Source organism: Plectropomus leopardus, chromosome 11 (genome assembly GCF_026936395.1).
Source record: "Plectropomus leopardus strain MGB_pleo_1.0 chromosome 11, ASM2693639v1, whole genome shotgun sequence".
Lineage (NCBI taxonomy): Eukaryota > Metazoa > Chordata > Actinopteri > Perciformes > Serranidae > Plectropomus > Plectropomus leopardus.
In genome coordinates this window covers 26,566,285-26,584,165 of record NC_142186.1, presented here as the reverse complement: position 1 = coordinate 26,584,165, position 17,881 = coordinate 26,566,285, and the positions used below count along the sequence as shown (strand labels likewise).

Sequence of the window (17,881 nt, the reverse complement as noted above, 5' to 3'; positions counted from 1 at the left end):
AAGCCCAAAAAAAATCTAAATTAGCTCTACCTCAACCAGCTACAACTGTAAAATGCTACTATGATATTAATGTCAGTAATTTTAATCAATTAACACACTGCAGTATGCACTGTAATATAATAACACTCACAGAGGCCATTTTATTCTGCATTAAGAGTACTTTTACTTGATTCTTTGAGTACATTTCGTCATTAATATTTATGTACTTGCGTGACATTTACAATGCAGGATTTTTTTTTTATTTCAGATTGCTACTTTTACTAAGAATCTGAATACGTCCTCCATCACTGATACTTACACACAAAACATTGTCACCATTTTAAACTTTAACGTTTCATATAATAATAATAATAATAATAATAATAATAATAATAATAATAATAATAATAATAATAATAATAATAATACCACTTTAAGCAATACACAGATTGAGAAATACACTGCTAAAGTAGCAGTTAGAGGCTTAAACATATGTAAATAAAGGGTTTGGTGCAAAAAGGGAGCATTTAAAAGTTAGGTTGCGAATGTAATTGTGTATGGGTATGTATGTTATTTACCGTCAGTGAAAAAGGTTTGAATTTAAAAACATATTTTAAATATCTGGTTGAATCGCAAGCAACGCATTTTTTTATTGATAGTAAATCATTACCATCAGTTCAGATCCTTTGCAGCAAGCTAACTTTAAAAACAAAAGAAAAACAAATTAAGACAATTGAGTACATTAATAGTGCTGCTACACACACAATACAGAATAATAATACTAATAATGATAATAAACAACTGAGCATGACGTTGTCAGTGAATAAAAAACAGACTGTCTTTTAGCTGTCGTTTATATGTTTTAAGTATAATTATAATTATACAAGAATATCTTTGCATTGTGCACCTCCATTTATTAGGAGCTTGTGGTCTGTAAGTTACCAATAAATAGATTTGTAAAAAAGGAAATATTTGGGTGGAAATAGAAACAAGAAAAAAAACTAAAGAAATAACTTGCTTTTTTTGCAACAATAAAAAGGGACCATTTCAAAAATAAATAAATAATAAATAAATACATTTTACTGAACATTACTGAATACAATATGTTCAGTAATTGTAATATTCATGGCAGAAAATATACAACAAAAAATAGTTAATTAATAGTTAGGTACATTTATAAATAAATATATCTCAAAAACAAAAAACTTGTCCTCCGTGTATGTAGCCAGCTGTTCATCAGTTCAGTAAGACATCAAAAATGTCATAAATGACCAGACAAATTGCTTGAGATTTAACCAATTTTTTTAACTTTCACAGCACATCCCGAGCTTTCTAAGCTAAAAACAACAGTTTTTAAAAATGCATTCAAATCAAGGATAACATGCAAAAGACACCTCCAGATATAATTTGCTGCAACAAGTATAAATGGCTAAAAATGTCCCATGTTATGCTTTGAATTAAAAAAGGCTGTTTTGTTCTTGCTCTTGCTCTTCTTTGTCACAGAAGAAACAAACCTCGATAAAAAGCATGTTTAACTAGCAGTTTGGCGACTTCCTGTCCTTTAAAATATCAGTGAACAGCCAGTCGTCCTCCTGCGGCGGTGTCGGTATGGGACGGTCCTCGGTATTATGAAGTGGGGCCGAGAAATATTGAGCGACGCCCTCAAATGGTGTAAAATTTTGGATAATTTCTCCGTTACCCAGCATGCAGGAGCTCTGCTCCGGAGGATGCTGGTACGTGTGCAGCTCTGAGGAGTTGTAGTTGTAGCTGCTGGATGTTTGGAGCTGGTTTTGGATGATGTCTGTCTCATGGTTTGACTTAAACCTGTTAAACTGTGTCTCTGCAGCGTTTTCAGTTTGTCTCAGGGCCTGGTTTGAGGTCAATCTTTGCCCTCCATGACATCTGTACTCAAATCTGGGCTCACCTGTGTCACCGTGAATATCCTGCACCTCAGACCTGCTGCTGAAACTACCTCCTGCAAAGACCTCCTGCTCGTCGTCGCCTTGGCATGCACAGATACTTTCAAAATAAGGGTCTACATCCAAGCAGCCTCCTAAATCCTTACTGCTGAAAAGATCCATAATATCCGTCCACTGAGTCTCTGAGATGTCAGCGATGCTCTTCTGCGCGCAGGCTGAGACATCTGTTAACATCTGGATCGAGAAGTCGCACGAGTCCAGAGACAGCGGAGAGAGATCCGGAGAGAAAGGAGGAGAGATGTCCACATTTTGGCCAAAATGGATGAAATCCTGTTGAGTTGAGTCTTCTGCAAGGTGGCTGGTCGACTTCAGCTGACTTTCAGGATCGTAGCACTCAGTTTGAAAGAGCTTTGCCCCAAACTGAGGCACTTTTAAGGAGCTCAAAGATGTGAATTCAACCAGTTTTCTATTTCTAATCTCTGTCTCTTCTCCCCGTCTCTCACTGCTCTGGTCATTCTTTGGGTCAGTGCAGGTGGTCCGCTGTGATTTAGGGACTTGTTTACAAAGATGTCCCGAGTCTGGCTGCTTCCTTCTGCTGATTTCAGTTTCCTGTGAGCCGACAGAGATGTCACTCTTTGACTGACTGTCTTTGGATGGGCTGCCTGACTGCTCAAATGTCTTTGGCTTCTGTGATGGCGCAGAGTTTTTTTCATCCTCCCTAAAATAAAGAGTAGATGCCAGCCGATGGTTTGCTGCTTCTATGTCTGCAAACTGTCTGTTGAGAGAAACAGACGAGGAGAAAGATGAAATATTGAACAATCACAGACTTTCTGGGGTCTCTTCTCTAACTTTTGGCAAAAATATGAAGCAGCATATTTCCCAAAATATCAGAATTTAAAATGAAGATATGTAAACTCGTGAGCCATTAGGCAAGGAGCTGTGATTAGAGTGATTCTTCTGATCAGATTTTCTAATCTGAAGGATTTTAAGACGCCTGAAGAGGTGAAATGTACGGAAGTCAAGAGCGGCCCTGCTTGCAATTATTTTTTTTAAATGTAATATATTTCACATTGAGAATAAATCGTTTTGTTTGCTTGTCATAACAGGTTAATTTACGATTACTGACTGATTCTATGTAAAACAAAAGGTTGATTTCTCAAAATAAGATAATTTATGAGAAAGTGCAATCACATGATAATTATGAAGAAAGTGTTTATTTGACTGAACCTGATCTGATCTGATCTGATTATCTCCTTATGTTGAAATAACAGAACTTATTTTACGGAGATAACGAGATAATTAACTTGTGAATTTTAGAAATTTTACAAAAATAATTGTAAGCAGAGCCGCTCTCTGCTTCCGTACTATGTATCCAGTGTCCCAAAAAAATCTGAAAAAGCAAACATAATGCTGTGAACTTGTTTTTTGTTTTTCTGTTTAACATTTTGCTCTCAGTGAACATCAGCGCCTTTCTGCTGCTCGCACACACCTCTGGATCATGTTGTGCAGGAAGCGGCGATGGTTGACCTGGCGTTTCGACGGTCGGTTCTTCCGGGGTTTTTGAAGAGTCCTCATCATGTGACCTGCTGCTGAAGTTACAAAGGTGTAGAGGTCACGACCCCACGGGACCCCTCGCTCCAACCCGGGCTCGAGACTCACAGAGATGGACGGTCGCATGGCTTAAAAAGAGAGAGACGCAGGGACATGGAGACATGAGAGGACTGAAAAGGTGAGAAATACAAATACTGTTTTGAAATCAGATCATGTTAGTAACTGTCTCTTCAAAGCATTTGACTGTAACAATAATAATGATAACATTTATCATGCTTTCTATTGATGTTACTCATCTGAAGCATTTTAACCACACAAGATGTGCCAAAAATGAGTCTCAGACAATCCTGTAGAATTTAACATTTTTGCTACTTTTGCTCCACAAAACGCACTATTCAAAATCAAGCTTTAAAAAATATTATACATTAATATTATTTTCTCTTTTCATTTACTTATTTTTTAACCAACATCAGTCCTAATCATTATTCTCAAATATTCATTAATTTCTGGAATTTTAACCCTTTAAATGCCAAATTTTTGTTATGATGCCGCTATGTTTTTAGAAGAAAAAAAAAAATTTTTTCTTTATTATCACATCCTGCAATATGTCAATGATTTGCAACAACAGTCCAGAATGACACCCAGAAATAATAAAAAAAAATGCAGTTTGATTGGGTTTCAGTGGTGCATTGTTTGCACTTAACAGTATTAATGTAACAATTTTGTTAACACGGTGTATTTTAGACTTATTGTAGGAGCTAAGCTGGAAATTTCAAGATTAAACAAAAATATACAACCTTGCCAAAATGTATGCCATGTGCATGAACTCAAAATTATCAAAAAATAAAAATAAATAAATAAAATTAATATGAAAAGCACATAAAATGTGCCAAACAGTCCCTAAGGGTTAAAGTGCTAAATTCCAGAGTGAAATATTCTACTTTTTAGTTTATGATATTTATTTAACAGCTGTAGTTACTATTTTAGAATCACAATAAAAATGTATTACTAAGTAAATTAAAATAAGTTTGCTCTGGTGTTTGATACTACATGCCATAAACATATTAAGAGGAAATTAAAAAAAAGTCAAAGCACTACAACAACCAAAAACATTGGATAGAAAAATCACAAAGAAAACATGAAACAATTAGACTTTGAGTACATTTTACCTCTAAAACAAATTTGTTTTTTACTTTATATTCTCATTGTAGGACTTTTACATGCAACTGAGTATTTTTACATGTTGGTACTATTGCTTTTACCGTTGCTTTTACTAAAGTAATAGAATACTTCTCATCACACTGCCTTTCATTAGTGTTACAGTCGAGGATTGATAAATAAGAAATGAAAAGTAACTACTGTGCATTGTTTTTAGATGTGTTCAATCCAGTTCAGAAAAATAAATGTAATAAAATAATGTTTACCTTATTCCTCGTCAGGTTGCTGTGTGTCTCCGTGTCTTCTACAAACTGCACTGAGGACTCGTCCTGACAGAGGCGGGCTGCCTCAGACAGAGAGGTGTGGTCATTTAATTGTTGCTGTACGTCTTTGCGTGTATTGTGTGTCTCTGTGCGCAAATTAAGTCAAGTGACACAAACGTTCAATGCAAATGCACAAATCCCCCCCTCTCTTTTTTTCCAGCAGCATGAATAGAAAAAAACTTGACAGATTCACAGAGGGAGAGGAAGTGAGACATGATGAGAGGCTCTGAAAAGAAAGAGGCAATTATCTGAGAAGTCAACCGCTCGTGGAGCTGTGGGCTTGCGTCTCCATTGTGAACACACTAAAGGCAGCTTGTTAAACACCGGGAGACACAAACGCACCAGTTGAGGCAGTTAAAAAGCTCTTAATAGATCAGCTTAATCTCTGGTCCTAATTATCACATTCTCAGAGGGAAGAGATCAGATAGTTGCTAGTGGCTTTAATTGACCTTTGCAATTCAATAGCACAACTTCCACAAACACAGTTTTACATATCTATGGCAGCAGGTGGAGGAGAGGCGCGTGTTTTTGCAAAGACTCATTTCATGTTTGTTTTTTCCTTTCAGCATTTGAGCACAGGCCGTATTGATTTTGGTTTTCACACATGTATGTAGAAAGATAAGAAGGAACCAGCCAAGGAGGAAATGTAGTTGCGTTTACGTCGTCACAGAGTTGCTTTTGTTGAGTGTATCTCCACAAAACTTGAGAAAAATTTGCCACCAGATCACCACAGACTGTCAGTTCTTCCAGTAGAAGGTAGAAGGTAGATTTATTGGTCATTTTTTAAACAAAGTTTGAAAAAGGAAATTACATTTGTCCTTGATCCTGTTACGTTTGGAGTTGAAGTATGAGTTAATTGCAGCTACTATGAAAAGTTCAATCCAGTTGCTGCTGATGAAATCATTCATTTCCTGCTGTGTAGTTTTTGAATTTGCATCGGAGTCTTGTGTCCTTTCGGCTCCCAACAAGGTCATTCCATCCATTGCATCAACAGCTTGATCCGGGATGTTAGGGGTTAACCATGTCTCTGTGAAGATGTGCGCAAAGCAGTCCCAGATTTCCGATTGCTGAGTCAGCCTCAATCTGATCTCATCCACTTTATTGTCCTTTGACCGGACATTAGCCAGAAGACGGCTTGGTAGAGAAACAGCTCTCGGTCCAAGTTGGGTCAGCCTCGCCCTGATGCCGGCTCTCTTTGTAAGGCGCTTTTGGTTTCGTTTCTCTCCTTTCTGGTCTGACTGGCTGCTTGGCGAATGCTGTTTGTGGGGATCCTCTCGCAGTCTGCTACATTCAGTCCAAACCCCACACAACTTTTCCTGAAGTTGATAAGTGCTTCTCTATCATAGAAAAGTCGTGCTTCAGCAGAAGGGGTCATGGTGTCGACAAAATAGAAAGATATAGCAAAATATAACAAAAAAGTAGCAAGGATATGAGGAGCTACAGGCTGCTGCATCTACATGCGCGTGCTTTAGTTTGGTTAGCTTTAATGTATTGTGTAACACAAATCTTTTAATATTCTTTATGTAACTGTTTTCTGGGCCTTTCATTCAGACACTTTATCACAATCACTTTTCTGGCCTCTTTAAAGGCAAAAACTCAACCTGAATTCCTTCTTCACTCTAAGAAAATGAAACTTTTGTGCATATTATGTCCTGAAACTCAAAGCAGAGGAAGCCTTGCTGCAGGAGTGGCATCTATTTATAGTGACACCACATGTGCGTCTGACCAGATGGCTGCACAGCTAACTGTGTACTGTAGGTTCAACTTCAAGACTTCAACAAGTGAGAAAAATCTGTGGTAAGTCACATTTACTGGTCTACGTACATGAACGTTTGGTAAAATGAGTCGAGTAAATAAAAAGGTAGAAGAGGGCATAAAAACAACACATGCAATGGACTCAACTACTGTGCTAATGAAGCTTCAGCCAGTTCTGCTGCAGACTGTTGCTGTCTGTCACTTCTCTAACATCCTTCACATGTGCTGTTTTCTCAGATTCTTCTCCAGCGGGCTGATAAAGCTCTTATCACACGTTCACTGCGACAGTGGCAGAACTTTGACCCGTGAGAAATCTCAGCTCCTCCTCCTCTTCGTCCAACACAACCAATCAGAAAAGAGCTTTGTGTCTCTTTGACTTTGGAAATAAAAGCAGAGAGAGAGAAGAGCTACGCTGAAAGGTAGGTTTGATCGCTTCTTGGGTAAAAGCCAGCATTTAGAACAGAGCAATTATAATTTTTGATTTGCCATTTAGATCACTGTTGGTGAGTGATACATTTTTTTAATGGGATTTTGGTCATCGTAAATCATTTCTTTAATTACATGTTTAAGTTGAACGTGTATTTAAAAGCCATCATCACTTAACCTGAATATGAATTGACATCACTTCTCTTGTGCTGTGCTCAGATGCCTTTCACAAGCAATTTAACCCTTTGAAATCTGAGCAAATTGGCTTGATTTCTTTCATCAACAGAAGAAGTTAAAAGATACGAGTTAGAGGTTTAATACAAAAAAAGGAAAAAAAGCTTTAAAACATAAAATAAAAAGGGTGACAGAAAAAATAAAATAAATAAATATAGATGAAATAGTTTATAATGATTGTTTATAATTATAAAGATAGTTTTCTGGACATTTTCTGTGTTTTTAAAAAATATTATTAACTTATAATATCTGCCTCTTTTTAAAATAAAAAATCTGAGCAGAGTGGTCTGATTTCTTGAAAAAATAGGGGAAAAAGTATTCTGACAAGAAATGTTCTACAAGTTTAAGAAGAAAGAAAGCAGATTTAGAAAAAATATTTAAAATAAGCTCATAAAAAATGTCCAGAAAACTATTATTATTATTATTATTATTATTATTGTTGTTGTTGTTGTTGTTGTTGTTGTTGTTGTTATTTAGCACTTTTTTCATGTCATTTACTTGTTTGTTTGATTTTACTTTCCTTTTTCCTTTTCTTTTGTTTCCTTTTCTCATAACCTTTTTTTTTGGCTAATTTTCAGGTAATTATCTCATACTTTTTACTTTCTTTAAAACTGATTTCTTGCTAATATTTGGGTGATTTCCTCTTACATTTCTCTTTTCCATCTGCCCATGTTTTTGCAAGAAATCAAGCCAGTTCGCTTGGGTCTTAAATGGTTAACAAATGCCATATAGTAAAGCAGTCAGTTGCTTTATCACAAATTAAATGTCTCTGTCTCAGATTTGTCAACATGAATCGGGTCTGGGCTGCGTTCAAGGCTCATCCGTACATCAGTAACGTCCTGGGATACACAACGCTGTTTGCCTCCGCTGACCTCATACAGCAGCGCGTGCTGGGCGGGAAACGCACTTCATCCTCATCAGAGGACTCAGCTGGCATCGACTGGGGTCAGACGGCTCGAGTGGCGACCGTAGGCCTCTGTTTCCATGCCAACTTCAACTACCACTGGTTGCGAGGGCTGGAGAGGATGCTGCCTGGAGGCGGAGTGAAGGCAGTGACGGGGAAAGTTGTGGTGGATCAGCTGATCGCAGCTCCTCTCACCATCAGCGCCTTTTACATTGGTGAGTTTGTTTCAGAGCGTATTCAAGTCATGTATTCTCAAAAAATATATATATATTTTTAAATAATAATAATAAAAATAGCTATATTTATTATTTTATTAACCACATTTATTTTATTATATCAGCTGGTATAATATACAAACTCCTCGTTGTGTCTAAAACCCTTTGAAACCTGAGCAAACTGGATTGAATTCTTTCAAAAACATGGGAAGAAGGCAATATGCAAATTACCAAAAAAATAGCAAGAAATTAGTAAGAAGTTGCAAGATAATTACCTAAAATTAGAAACAAAAAAGAAAAGTAAAAATATAAGCAAACAAGACAATGACCCTAAGAAAATGCTAAAAAAAAAACAACAAAAAAACAATTTTAAACTGTAATATGATTTTAAATATCTAATTATAAGATTTGTATTTTCTGGATTTTCTTTTTTTCTCATTTATTTTTTTTTATTACAACATAAACATGTAACTGAAGTCAACTGATTGCTGGGTACATTTGATTTTTTAACCCAAGCCCCACAAACCCACACCACAACCCTTTCACCAAACCCACATAAGAGTAATATCTACATACACAGGCCTTTCTTATTTAGATAGAAGATCTTTCAAATTTGATATCAAATTTGTCCACATTGAAACTGTGCTTGCTGATGACAGTTCCAGGTATAAAATGTCCAAAAGCGTCCAAAGCCAACGAGTGCTTGACAAATCATGAGGAGGTTTCCAACGCTGAACTTTAGCTTTTCAGCTGCAGTCAGGCCTGCCAGCCAAATTTTGAGTGTTCTGTCCGTCAGGGAGAGGTGGGAATCATCATTTAAAAGCTGTACAGCAGGGTTAAATGGTAAATTCAACCCTGTTAATTCTGCAATGGTATCTATAACTATACCCCAAAAATGAAGAACCCCTGGACATTACCACATAACATGTAAAAAGGAGCCAACGGTTCTGTGGGGGCAGAACGAACAATAAGGGTCAGGTATCAGTCCCGGATTTTCTTTTTTTTAAAAAATAATATCTAATAATCACCTCCAGCTAATTTCAGGTTATTTCCTTGTCACCTTTTTTATCTATTTATTTATTTATTCATTTATTTATTTGCAATTTGTGGGACAATTCTTGTTATGTTTCTCATAGCATTTCCCCCCATGCTTTCAAAAGAAATCAAACCAATTTTCTCAGGTTTCAGAGGGTTAAATGCATGCATGTTTCCTCTTACCTGTAGTGCTGTTTATCAGTCAGGAGATATCGGCTGTAGAGATGTCTGTCCTCTGGCACTCGGCTTGTTGTGCTCAAAGCTAAAAAAAACAACAGCAATGTTTTTTTCCAGGAATCATGACCCGGTAAGTCAAGATAATCCACAGACCTTGTTGTGCATGTAGGGACTATTTTCTTTCTAACAAACTACACCCACAAACCGCATCACCATGAAGGACATTGTCAACAATTAACTGTTATTTCTAGACTTAATTAACTGATTATTTTCGGTTAGATCTGTTGCAGTTAATGTACACCTGGCGTGTAAATAGCCATATTAGCAATGGACACTTTGGTGCAAATACGTTCTGCCTATTAATAAATAAAGCCCTGGAATCTCAACTAATATTTGAAATAAAATGGGTTTGAATGATGCTTGTCCAGATAAAACAATGTTTCTAATCGTGGGCGGATTATGAAACAATATGCAAAGGGCCGCACCACCTCTCCTACATAGGAGTAGGACACACAGACGTTGTGATGCATCTCTTTGTAGTCATTGTGCATCTTTTGTGGTTTTATGTGTCTTTGCCATACATTTTTGTTTCTATTTGGGGTTGTTTAGTTTGTTGTTTTGTAGTTGTTTGTATATCCTTCAGGACATTTGGAGTCTCTAAGAGTTTGTTTTTTGTTTTGTTTGGTTTTTGGTCGTTTTGTATTTGTGTCTCATTTTATGTCTCTTTGTAGTTTTTTTGTGTCTGTTTCTGGTTGTTTTCCTTTTTGTAGTCATCCTGTGTCTCTCTGCAGTTTCTTTGCATCTCTTCTCAATCTTTTTGAGTCTTTTTCTAGTCTGTACGTGTTAATTTGAGTCGGTGAAGGCCAAGGGGAGCCCTTACACTTTTAGGCCCCGGGGCCTGTGCTCAGTAGACCCATTCAGTAATCCATCCATGTTTCTAGTGATGGATCCATGAAAGAATCAGTCAAACATTTACCAACCATCTCTCCCTTTTAGGTTTAAGTTTCCTAGAAAACAAAGATGATCCGCTTGAAGACTGGAGACAGAAATTCTGGACATCTTACAAGGTAAACATACGACTGACCTCATTAGACTATTATTAATTACTAAAATGCCATGTAATAAATATTTATGTCTTCTGTTTCTTTCTTTAGACTGGAGTCATATATTGGTCAACGATGCAGGTGAGATGTTGTCTTGTATTCATCCCATCATCGGTCACTTCCCGGCTACAGAGTCACAGACGTGTACACATTCACTAAAAACACAGATGTCTAATGACGCATCTTTTATTTCCTCCGTCATCTCAGGCTGTGAACTTTGCCTTCGTCCCCCCTGTGGCTCGGACAGCGTTCGTGGGAGGCATTGCTCTCACTTTCACCATCTTCCTGTGTCACCTCAGACAGCAGCGCGGCAACAAACTGGAATAAACTTTGACTCCATGATGCAACTTTTTCTACTGACTGACTGTGACATCAGAAAGGGCTCATTTAAGGGCAGAACTCAAGAAAAAAGGAAGATTCTCAAATAACATAAAGGTCACATCTGAATCAGCTGATTCGCCCACATGAGCTTTTGTACAGCTGTGAGGAGTTTCTTGTTTTCAACAGAAAACTGTATCCAAATGTGAATTATAGTGATGCAACAGAGTTTAATCCCTCAGTTATTCATGTTGGTGTAATCTTTTCCTCTGAGAAAACAGAGAACAAATACCCTGTTAAATCCTCATGTACTGTAACTGCCTCACTGTTTAAGTGTGTCATAGTGGAATAACTTGATGCTTTGATTTTTTTAACCAATAAATGTTTCAAAAAAAAGAAGAAGAAGGAAAAAAAGTGTTGTTCAAATGTTTTTCTTTGTTGTTTTTTATTTTTATTTTAAAGGTTTTATTCAAGATTAAAATTGCATAATAATGCAAATAACTCTTTTTAAGGTGAACCTGGACTTCACCTTTTTTGGCAGTTCTCTGCTAATTGTGTTATGAACAATTTGCATTTAATATTTACTAAACTGTTAATGGATGTGTATTACAACATGTTATTTATTGTAATAATGGTTTTTGAAAATCTTTTATTTGATTTATTTGGGATAGTAAATTATTAGAGTGGGAAATGGTAATAATAATAATAATAATGATAATGACAATAATAATAATAATAATAATGACAATAATAATAGTCATTAACATGTATAGAAAATAATGAATACATATTAAAATTATATACATATCCTCTGCTTGTCCACTGATCTTGCCAGCAAGCTTTTCATTCTCCACAGGACACACACACACACACACACACACACACTCATTCAAAATACACAAATATTTGAAAGAATAATAACTAAAAAAAACACATTAAAAACAGTACATTACTCATTTACAAAATTGACAACTTTCTCACTAATAAAATATTAATTGTAATGGTCAAAAAGTAGGCTTCAGCTCAGATTAAATTTATAATTAAAAGAAAACAAAGCGTTTTATTGGGGAATTTGCATTAATTTATATGAAACTCAGCCAGCATATATAGGCTTAGTGATAAGATTTATAATATGTGCTTATTTTTTTTTTTAATTCAGTCATAACTCATAGATCCAAACAGTTTAAATTCATACATTAAAAATCAAAATCATCAGATGAAATAAAAAAGCCTTTCTCTGTCTCCAGCACTGGAGGCGCCACCTTGAGTCCTCGCGCTTGTTTTGACAGGAAGCGCGTGCTCTGTAACCAATCAGAGACCCGAGATTTCAGCTCAGTGTTTATCGCGAGACCTCCGCTCTTCCTTTTCCCTTTTCGCTCTGAGCCCAAGATGGTAGGTGCCGCTAACAGAAAATGTAAAACATGATAGCTTCACTATCCACGGTCATCCTCTGAATTAAAGCATCTCATGTTGTGTGTGACAACATTTACCGGTTCTAAACACAGTTTGCGTTACAGTCATGTCATGATTTGGTGTTATTAGACAACGTAAATGATAGTAGCTAACCCTCTTTGAATCCGATGCAGTGCTGTTCAGACAGCCGCTTTACTCCTTGATGTTGATCAGAAACGAGCTTTAAAAGTGTTTCTGGAAGCGGAATATTATGGAAAAATATAATTGGTATTTCCCCAAAGTTAACGTGTGTCCCCAAATGTCAAACTCGGCTGTATTTAAAGCGTAAACGCGTCTGTTGTACCGCTAATGATAGCAGTTAGCTGTGGAGTGTCAACGTGTGAACCGGCCCGTGCTAACGCTGCATGATGAGCTGCTTGTTGAGTATAATAAAGGGACATAAATCATCTTAATCAGAATGTACGTTATGTCTGTAGTTAAATTTTGTGTTTATTGTGTTTTAGGTATCGTAGACTTGAATGTACAACTTAAACTGAGCACTGGATCCTGGCTGTCATTAGTGTTAGAAAGTACTGAGGGTTTACTAGACGAGCTGTTTGTTATTAATTTACCTTTTGATATGTAATAATGTGTTTGTTTACTTTTTTAAGGGAGTCGATATCAGACACAACAAGGACCGTAAGGTGCACAGGAAAGAGCCAAAGAGCCAGGATATCTACCTGAGGCTCTTGGTTAAGGTAAAAGATATATTTCTCTACACTCGTTGCAATAATACCAACAATGGTAGTAAATGTTACTGTTGCTTTAATATTTTAGTGCACAGCTTATACAGCATCACTACCAATCAATCCAATCATATTTAATTTTCCTGACCGTCTTTCTGGGTTGTTACAGTTGTACCGGTTCCTGGCCCGTCGCTCTAATGCTCCCTTCAACAAGGTCGTCCTGAGGAGGCTCTTCATGAGCAGGACCAACAGGCCTCCCATCTCCATCTCCCGCCTGGTCAGTGTCAGTTGTCTGTCATCCTGTCTGTCAGTGATTGTTGTTCTTTTTGCTCTTATTAGTTGTGTTTACTGTTTTAGCCAGTTGTAATATATAACCTTTATAGTGGTGGTTCAGACTTGAACGTGTTTTTAGATCAGTGTCTGCATCTGTCTGCACTCATCTACATGGATAAGTGTAGATATAAAATAAAATGCAAGATCAACACCAGATGCGTTTTCTGGTTTGCTGTTTTTTTGTCAGTAAATATAATTCAGTGGTTCTGCATCAGTTTAATTCAGTACCTGAAGTCATTGTGTAATCAAGATTTGTTTCATCCAGTGTACCAAAATAGATGATTGAATAATGTCACAGTATCCCTGACCTCGTGACCTCATGTAACACTGATCTCATACCATTTAGAGTTTTGTGCAGTGTGGTATCCAAAATTTAAAATTGAGATAAAAGACAGCTTAGTACAGAAAAAGTTGTTTTCATGTGGCTTGTTCTGCTGTCTAGTGGCTCTGACTTTCATGATGTGGTTCAGATTGGGTTCACAAATTAGTGTGGACTTCTGTCACTGCTTATTCCAATTTGGCTCTGTTCATCATTGCATCTCTAACCTTGTGAAATAATATGAAATAAGGTCAGTTGGGGATCAAATTTAATGTAATTGAAGACATCATGTTATCCATGCAATGAAGCCAAACTGTTTGGATCATATCACGGCTTTATCATCAGTCTCATAAAAACTTGAATGCCAGAGAAGACTGTTGTTGAATGTGTATGAGTCCTGTTTGTCAGTAGTTCAGAGATGTGATTTTGTGTGCTGAATGTCTGACTTTGCTTCCATTGAAACCAGATCCGTAAGATGAAGATGCCCGGCCGTGAGAACAGAATCGCTGTTGTTGTGGGATCCGTCACTGATGATGTCAGGATTCAGGATATCCCCAAGCTCAAGGTAACACCTCCTTTATAGAAGATCAATCTATTGCACTGTTTTTTCTGTATAATTATTCTGTTCAGTCCACAGAGGATCTTCCCTCTGCAGTGTAATGCTGTCTGTAAGGCTGGGACGACGCGGCGACGTAAAAAATACGTCAACGCAAGAACTGCACGTCGATGCGTCGTCACTCAGAATCAAAAAGTGGCGGCTACTCGATGCCACGGACGCCGCCACTTTTTGATTCTGAGTGACGACGCATCGACGTGCAGTTCTTGCGTCAATGTATTTTTTGACGTCGACGCGTCGTCCCAGCCCTAGCTGTCTGACTCTCTCGAGATGGTCCTCATGTCCTGTTTGTTGTCCCACAGATCTGCGCTCTGAGGGTCACCGATGGTGCCCGCCGCAGGATCCTGAAGGCAGGCGGTCAGGTGATGACCTTTGACCAGCTGGCTTTGGCTGCTCCCAAAGGACAGGGCACAGTGCTGCTGTCAGGTAACTAAACATGCAGTTATGTTAAAATCATATTGCAGTTGTAGTAGATTATTTAAGTAATTATTGTGCCGCTGGTGCTGAGGGAACGTAAAACTTCAAGGTGGTCTACAAATTAAGCTCACATTAATAACAAATATAGCATAGTCAGGTGAGTCATTAGGGCTCGTGGTACTTCTAAGTGTTTCAGACTGGTGTCTTCTAGGATGAAATATCAAATATATATTTTTTCTTTGCCTGAAAAGTTGAGAGCTGCCTTTAGTCGAAATGTCTATTGTAGCTTCAAACTTTCATGTTTAAGTTGCTTCAAGAGGCACTTGTGTGGAAACTTGGGCTGTTTTTCAATGCTATAATAATATGATAAGCACACTGCATGAAGTAGGACAGCCGGTTTTTATCTGTATTCTGACTTGATTGTTTGCCCAGACTCACACATAATCTTGTGTAAGCTTTTTGTTTCATTTGTTCAGCACTTTTCGCTTGAATTTGTCAGGCTTTAGAGACCCAAATGTCCCAATGTTATGCTTTGTATGTCAGGCTGATCTTTAACGTGAAAGTGTTACCAAATGCTAAAAACTACGACATCAAGTGCTGGTTTGTGTTTTGTGGGAAAAAATATTTCAGCACTGGTTTCAGTATATTTGCTGTTAGCCCACAGCGATCTTTGCAATAGAAGAAGGGAAGTCTGCTCTGTGCTCCGACTATTGCATTCTCAGCTGTCAAACTGGGTTTTTTCTTGTCAACAAATATCGAAAAAAATTCAGCAGTGAGCTAAAGGAAGTGCACACATTATGGGTTCCCTGTTAAATATAGTGTTCAGTCCGGACATCCATGTGGTTGTCTCATGAGGCAAGATATAAAAAAATGGCTAAGACTGCATTTAATTGTATCAATTTCTGTCAATTAATTATATGTTTTTAGAATTAAATGTGTGGGAATGCTCTTTGCTTGTATTGTTTTTTTTGAGATGTTTATCATTTGTATTTGTTTTTAATCTCAAACGCTTGTTTGCTCCTCAGGACCTCGTAAAGGCAGAGAGGTGTACAGGCACTTTGGAAAAGCTCCTGGAACTCCTCACAGCCACACCAAGTATGTGTACAGTTGATGTGTTGAAACTGTTGTTAAACAAAACAACGTTTAAGTCGGGCCGTCACAATAATCCAACCACTGTCAGGCGACCAAATTGGGCCAAATAGAAGACTAGTTTTCTTATGCAAATGGGTAGAACTGGAAAAAAGTGGGGTTTGACAGTTGGACACAATGTTATTATACATTCAGCATTGTCCATCTGACTCTGCAGCTGGCTTTTTCTATCACACTATTGTCTTGCTCCATCTTGGCCTGGTTGATTGGGTTGTCTGATATTTTGGTCAACATGGTTACATCCAGCGTTTGTTTTAGTGCATTATTCATAGTAGATATTCATCTACCACATAGACAACACTGAAAATAATGTATAATTTAAATAACTGATTCAATTTGATAAAAAGGTAACTTCACGTGATTCGATCACATCTTGAATTTCTTGGGCAACGATATCTTTCCCTGTTGGTTTAATATTCAGAGGAATATGGTAATCAGGCTTTCATAGAGAGAGAAGCACAGGTGTTACTAATGTGAATCCTAAATTGGTTTCATAAGTGTTTGTGAGCACAGGACCAGGCCAAGATCTGCCGTAAACTTGGTACAATTGTTAGGAAAAACCTGTTGAAATGATTGCTGTTGAATTATGGTAGTCCAGCAAGACGACACAGTGCATCGTAAAGTTATTTTGCTCTCAGTCTAAATCATGTTGTACTTGCTGTGGTTTGCAGAGGAAGGCAGATTTGTTAATTTTGGAAGTACTGGGTGTTTTCGCAGCAGACTGCTTGACTTGCTTCAGTAGAAAAGCCCAGGAGCAACATAAACAATTACTGAAGCTGTGATAATTATTATTTAATAATAATAGAATCTTGAAATGGAAGTAGTTAAATTAATTTCAGTCACCACTGATTTTAAAATGTACACCTGTGGTTTTCTTTTGTGACAGGTAGCAATGTCCTTTGTGTAAAAGGCCTGCAGTGTCTGGCTGATTGAATATGCAGCCTGTGTGTATATTGGAAAAAAAAGAGGAATAAAAGTCACCATTTTCCTCTGTGTGACAGCTTTGATTACAAGAACAGCAATCTATATTGTGCCATAGCAAAGGGAAAATTTGCAAGTGTTCCTCAATGAAAAGAAAATTAGATGAAACTAGAAGTTTTGAATACAAGAAACCAAGATTAAGCTCCATTATGTGAGAGTTAAAATCAGTGCTTTGTCAAAGTTTAAACTTTGATTATCTGGGACGTAGAGTTAAATAACGACTCTAAAAACCAATTCAGCTGATAGGTCAGCTTTGTTGTCATGTGTAGGGCAGCATTGATGTGGAGGAAATTGCCATGATAAATGAGATGTATAGCTGTGTTATATGAATGTTGGGTGTGTGACGTCAACATTTTATACTAACCTACTCATTCTCTCCTCCAGGCCCTACATCCGCTCCAAGGGCAGGAAGTTCGAGAGAGCCCGTGGTCGCAGAGCCAGCCGTGGCTACAAGAACTAGTCTGTGTCTTTGTTTTCCATGCAATCTGATACAAATAAAAGATCGACTGTACAAAACGAGTTGACTTTTGCGTTTTATTTGAACTGCTGACACACAAACAAATGTCACACATTTTACTGGGGTAACATATTTTAAGTAAAGATGGCTCAAAGGAAAACAAAGGATAGAGCTAAAACATAACACTTACAAATTTTTGCCCCACTTGCAACCCCATATTTACATTTCCAGCCCTCACTGAGGTTTTGAGGTAAATTAAAGGTCAAGGATCGTTTGATCAATATTGATAATGATTTAGCCAGGGGGGGAAAATGACTTGGCCAGGAAGTGTTGGTCTGTCAATGATTGGAGAATGTCGGTGGGTGTTGCAATGT

General features: G+C 37.4%; 3 protein-coding genes across 5 annotated transcripts; 2 read left to right on the top strand and 1 right to left on the bottom strand.

The window, feature by feature from the left end:
- Positions 1–1,514: 1,514 nt before the first annotated feature.
- Positions 1,515–3,575, bottom strand: c16h19orf85 (chromosome 16 C19orf85 homolog). The gene is made up of 2 exons (XM_088084463.1): positions 3,388–3,575; positions 1,515–2,673 (listed from the first exon to the last, which is right to left on the bottom strand). Exons 1-2 carry the CDS (start codon positions 3,573–3,575, stop codon positions 1,515–1,517), a joined length of 1,347 nt encoding a protein of 448 aa, XP_087940589.1.
- On the top strand, positions 2,261–11,813 carry LOC121945109 (mpv17-like protein). Of its 3 annotated transcripts, none has more exons than XM_088084462.1 (8): positions 2,261–3,627; positions 4,889–4,967; positions 6,599–6,727; positions 6,923–7,104; positions 8,124–8,464; positions 10,673–10,743; positions 10,831–10,860; positions 10,987–11,813. In XM_088084462.1, the coding sequence occupies exons 5-8, from the start codon at positions 8,134–8,136 to the stop codon at positions 11,104–11,106; spliced, it is 552 nt and encodes a 183-aa protein (XP_087940588.1). In that variant the 5' UTR covers positions 2,261–3,627; positions 4,889–4,967; positions 6,599–6,727; positions 6,923–7,104; positions 8,124–8,133; the 3' UTR covers positions 11,107–11,813. The 3 variants fall into 3 exon arrangements, with proteins under 3 accessions (XP_087940588.1, XP_087940587.1, XP_087940586.1); XM_088084461.1 differs by having other exon boundaries at positions 6,596–6,727; XM_088084460.1 differs by lacking the exon at positions 6,599–6,727.
- A 546-nt stretch (positions 11,814–12,359) lies between these two features.
- Positions 12,360–17,566, top strand: rpl18 (ribosomal protein L18). Its single transcript, XM_042489584.2, has 7 exons — positions 12,360–12,489; positions 13,161–13,247; positions 13,405–13,512; positions 14,354–14,452; positions 14,806–14,929; positions 15,946–16,015; positions 17,435–17,566. The coding sequence occupies exons 1-7, from the start codon at positions 12,487–12,489 to the stop codon at positions 17,508–17,510; spliced, it is 567 nt and encodes a 188-aa protein (XP_042345518.2). The 5' UTR covers positions 12,360–12,486; the 3' UTR covers positions 17,511–17,566.
- Positions 17,567–17,881: the final 315 nt, after the last annotated feature.

Bases quoted from the DNA above. Each gene is read 5' to 3' on its own strand.
- c16h19orf85 (XM_088084463.1), bottom strand. From the start codon at position 3,575: ATGCGACCGTCCATCTCTGTGAGTCTCGAGCCCGGGTTGGAGCGAGGG. The intron at 2,674-3,387 runs GTGTGTGCGAGC...TTCTCTCAACAG, and splicing joins CTGCACAACATGATCCAGAG to ACAGTTTGCAGACATAGAAG.
- LOC121945109 (XM_088084460.1), top strand. From the start codon at position 8,134: ATGAATCGGGTCTGGGCTGCGTTCAAGGCTCATCCGTACATCAGTAAC. The intron at 10,744-10,830 runs GTAAACATACGA...TTCTTTCTTTAG, and splicing joins AATTCTGGACATCTTACAAG to ACTGGAGTCATATATTGGTC. The intron at 10,861-10,986 runs GTGAGATGTTGT...CCGTCATCTCAG, and splicing joins TATATTGGTCAACGATGCAG to GCTGTGAACTTTGCCTTCGT.
- rpl18 (XM_042489584.2), top strand. The intron at 13,248-13,404 runs GTAAAAGATATA...GGGTTGTTACAG, and splicing joins ACCTGAGGCTCTTGGTTAAG to TTGTACCGGTTCCTGGCCCG. The intron at 13,513-14,353 runs GTCAGTGTCAGT...CATTGAAACCAG, and splicing joins CCATCTCCATCTCCCGCCTG to ATCCGTAAGATGAAGATGCC.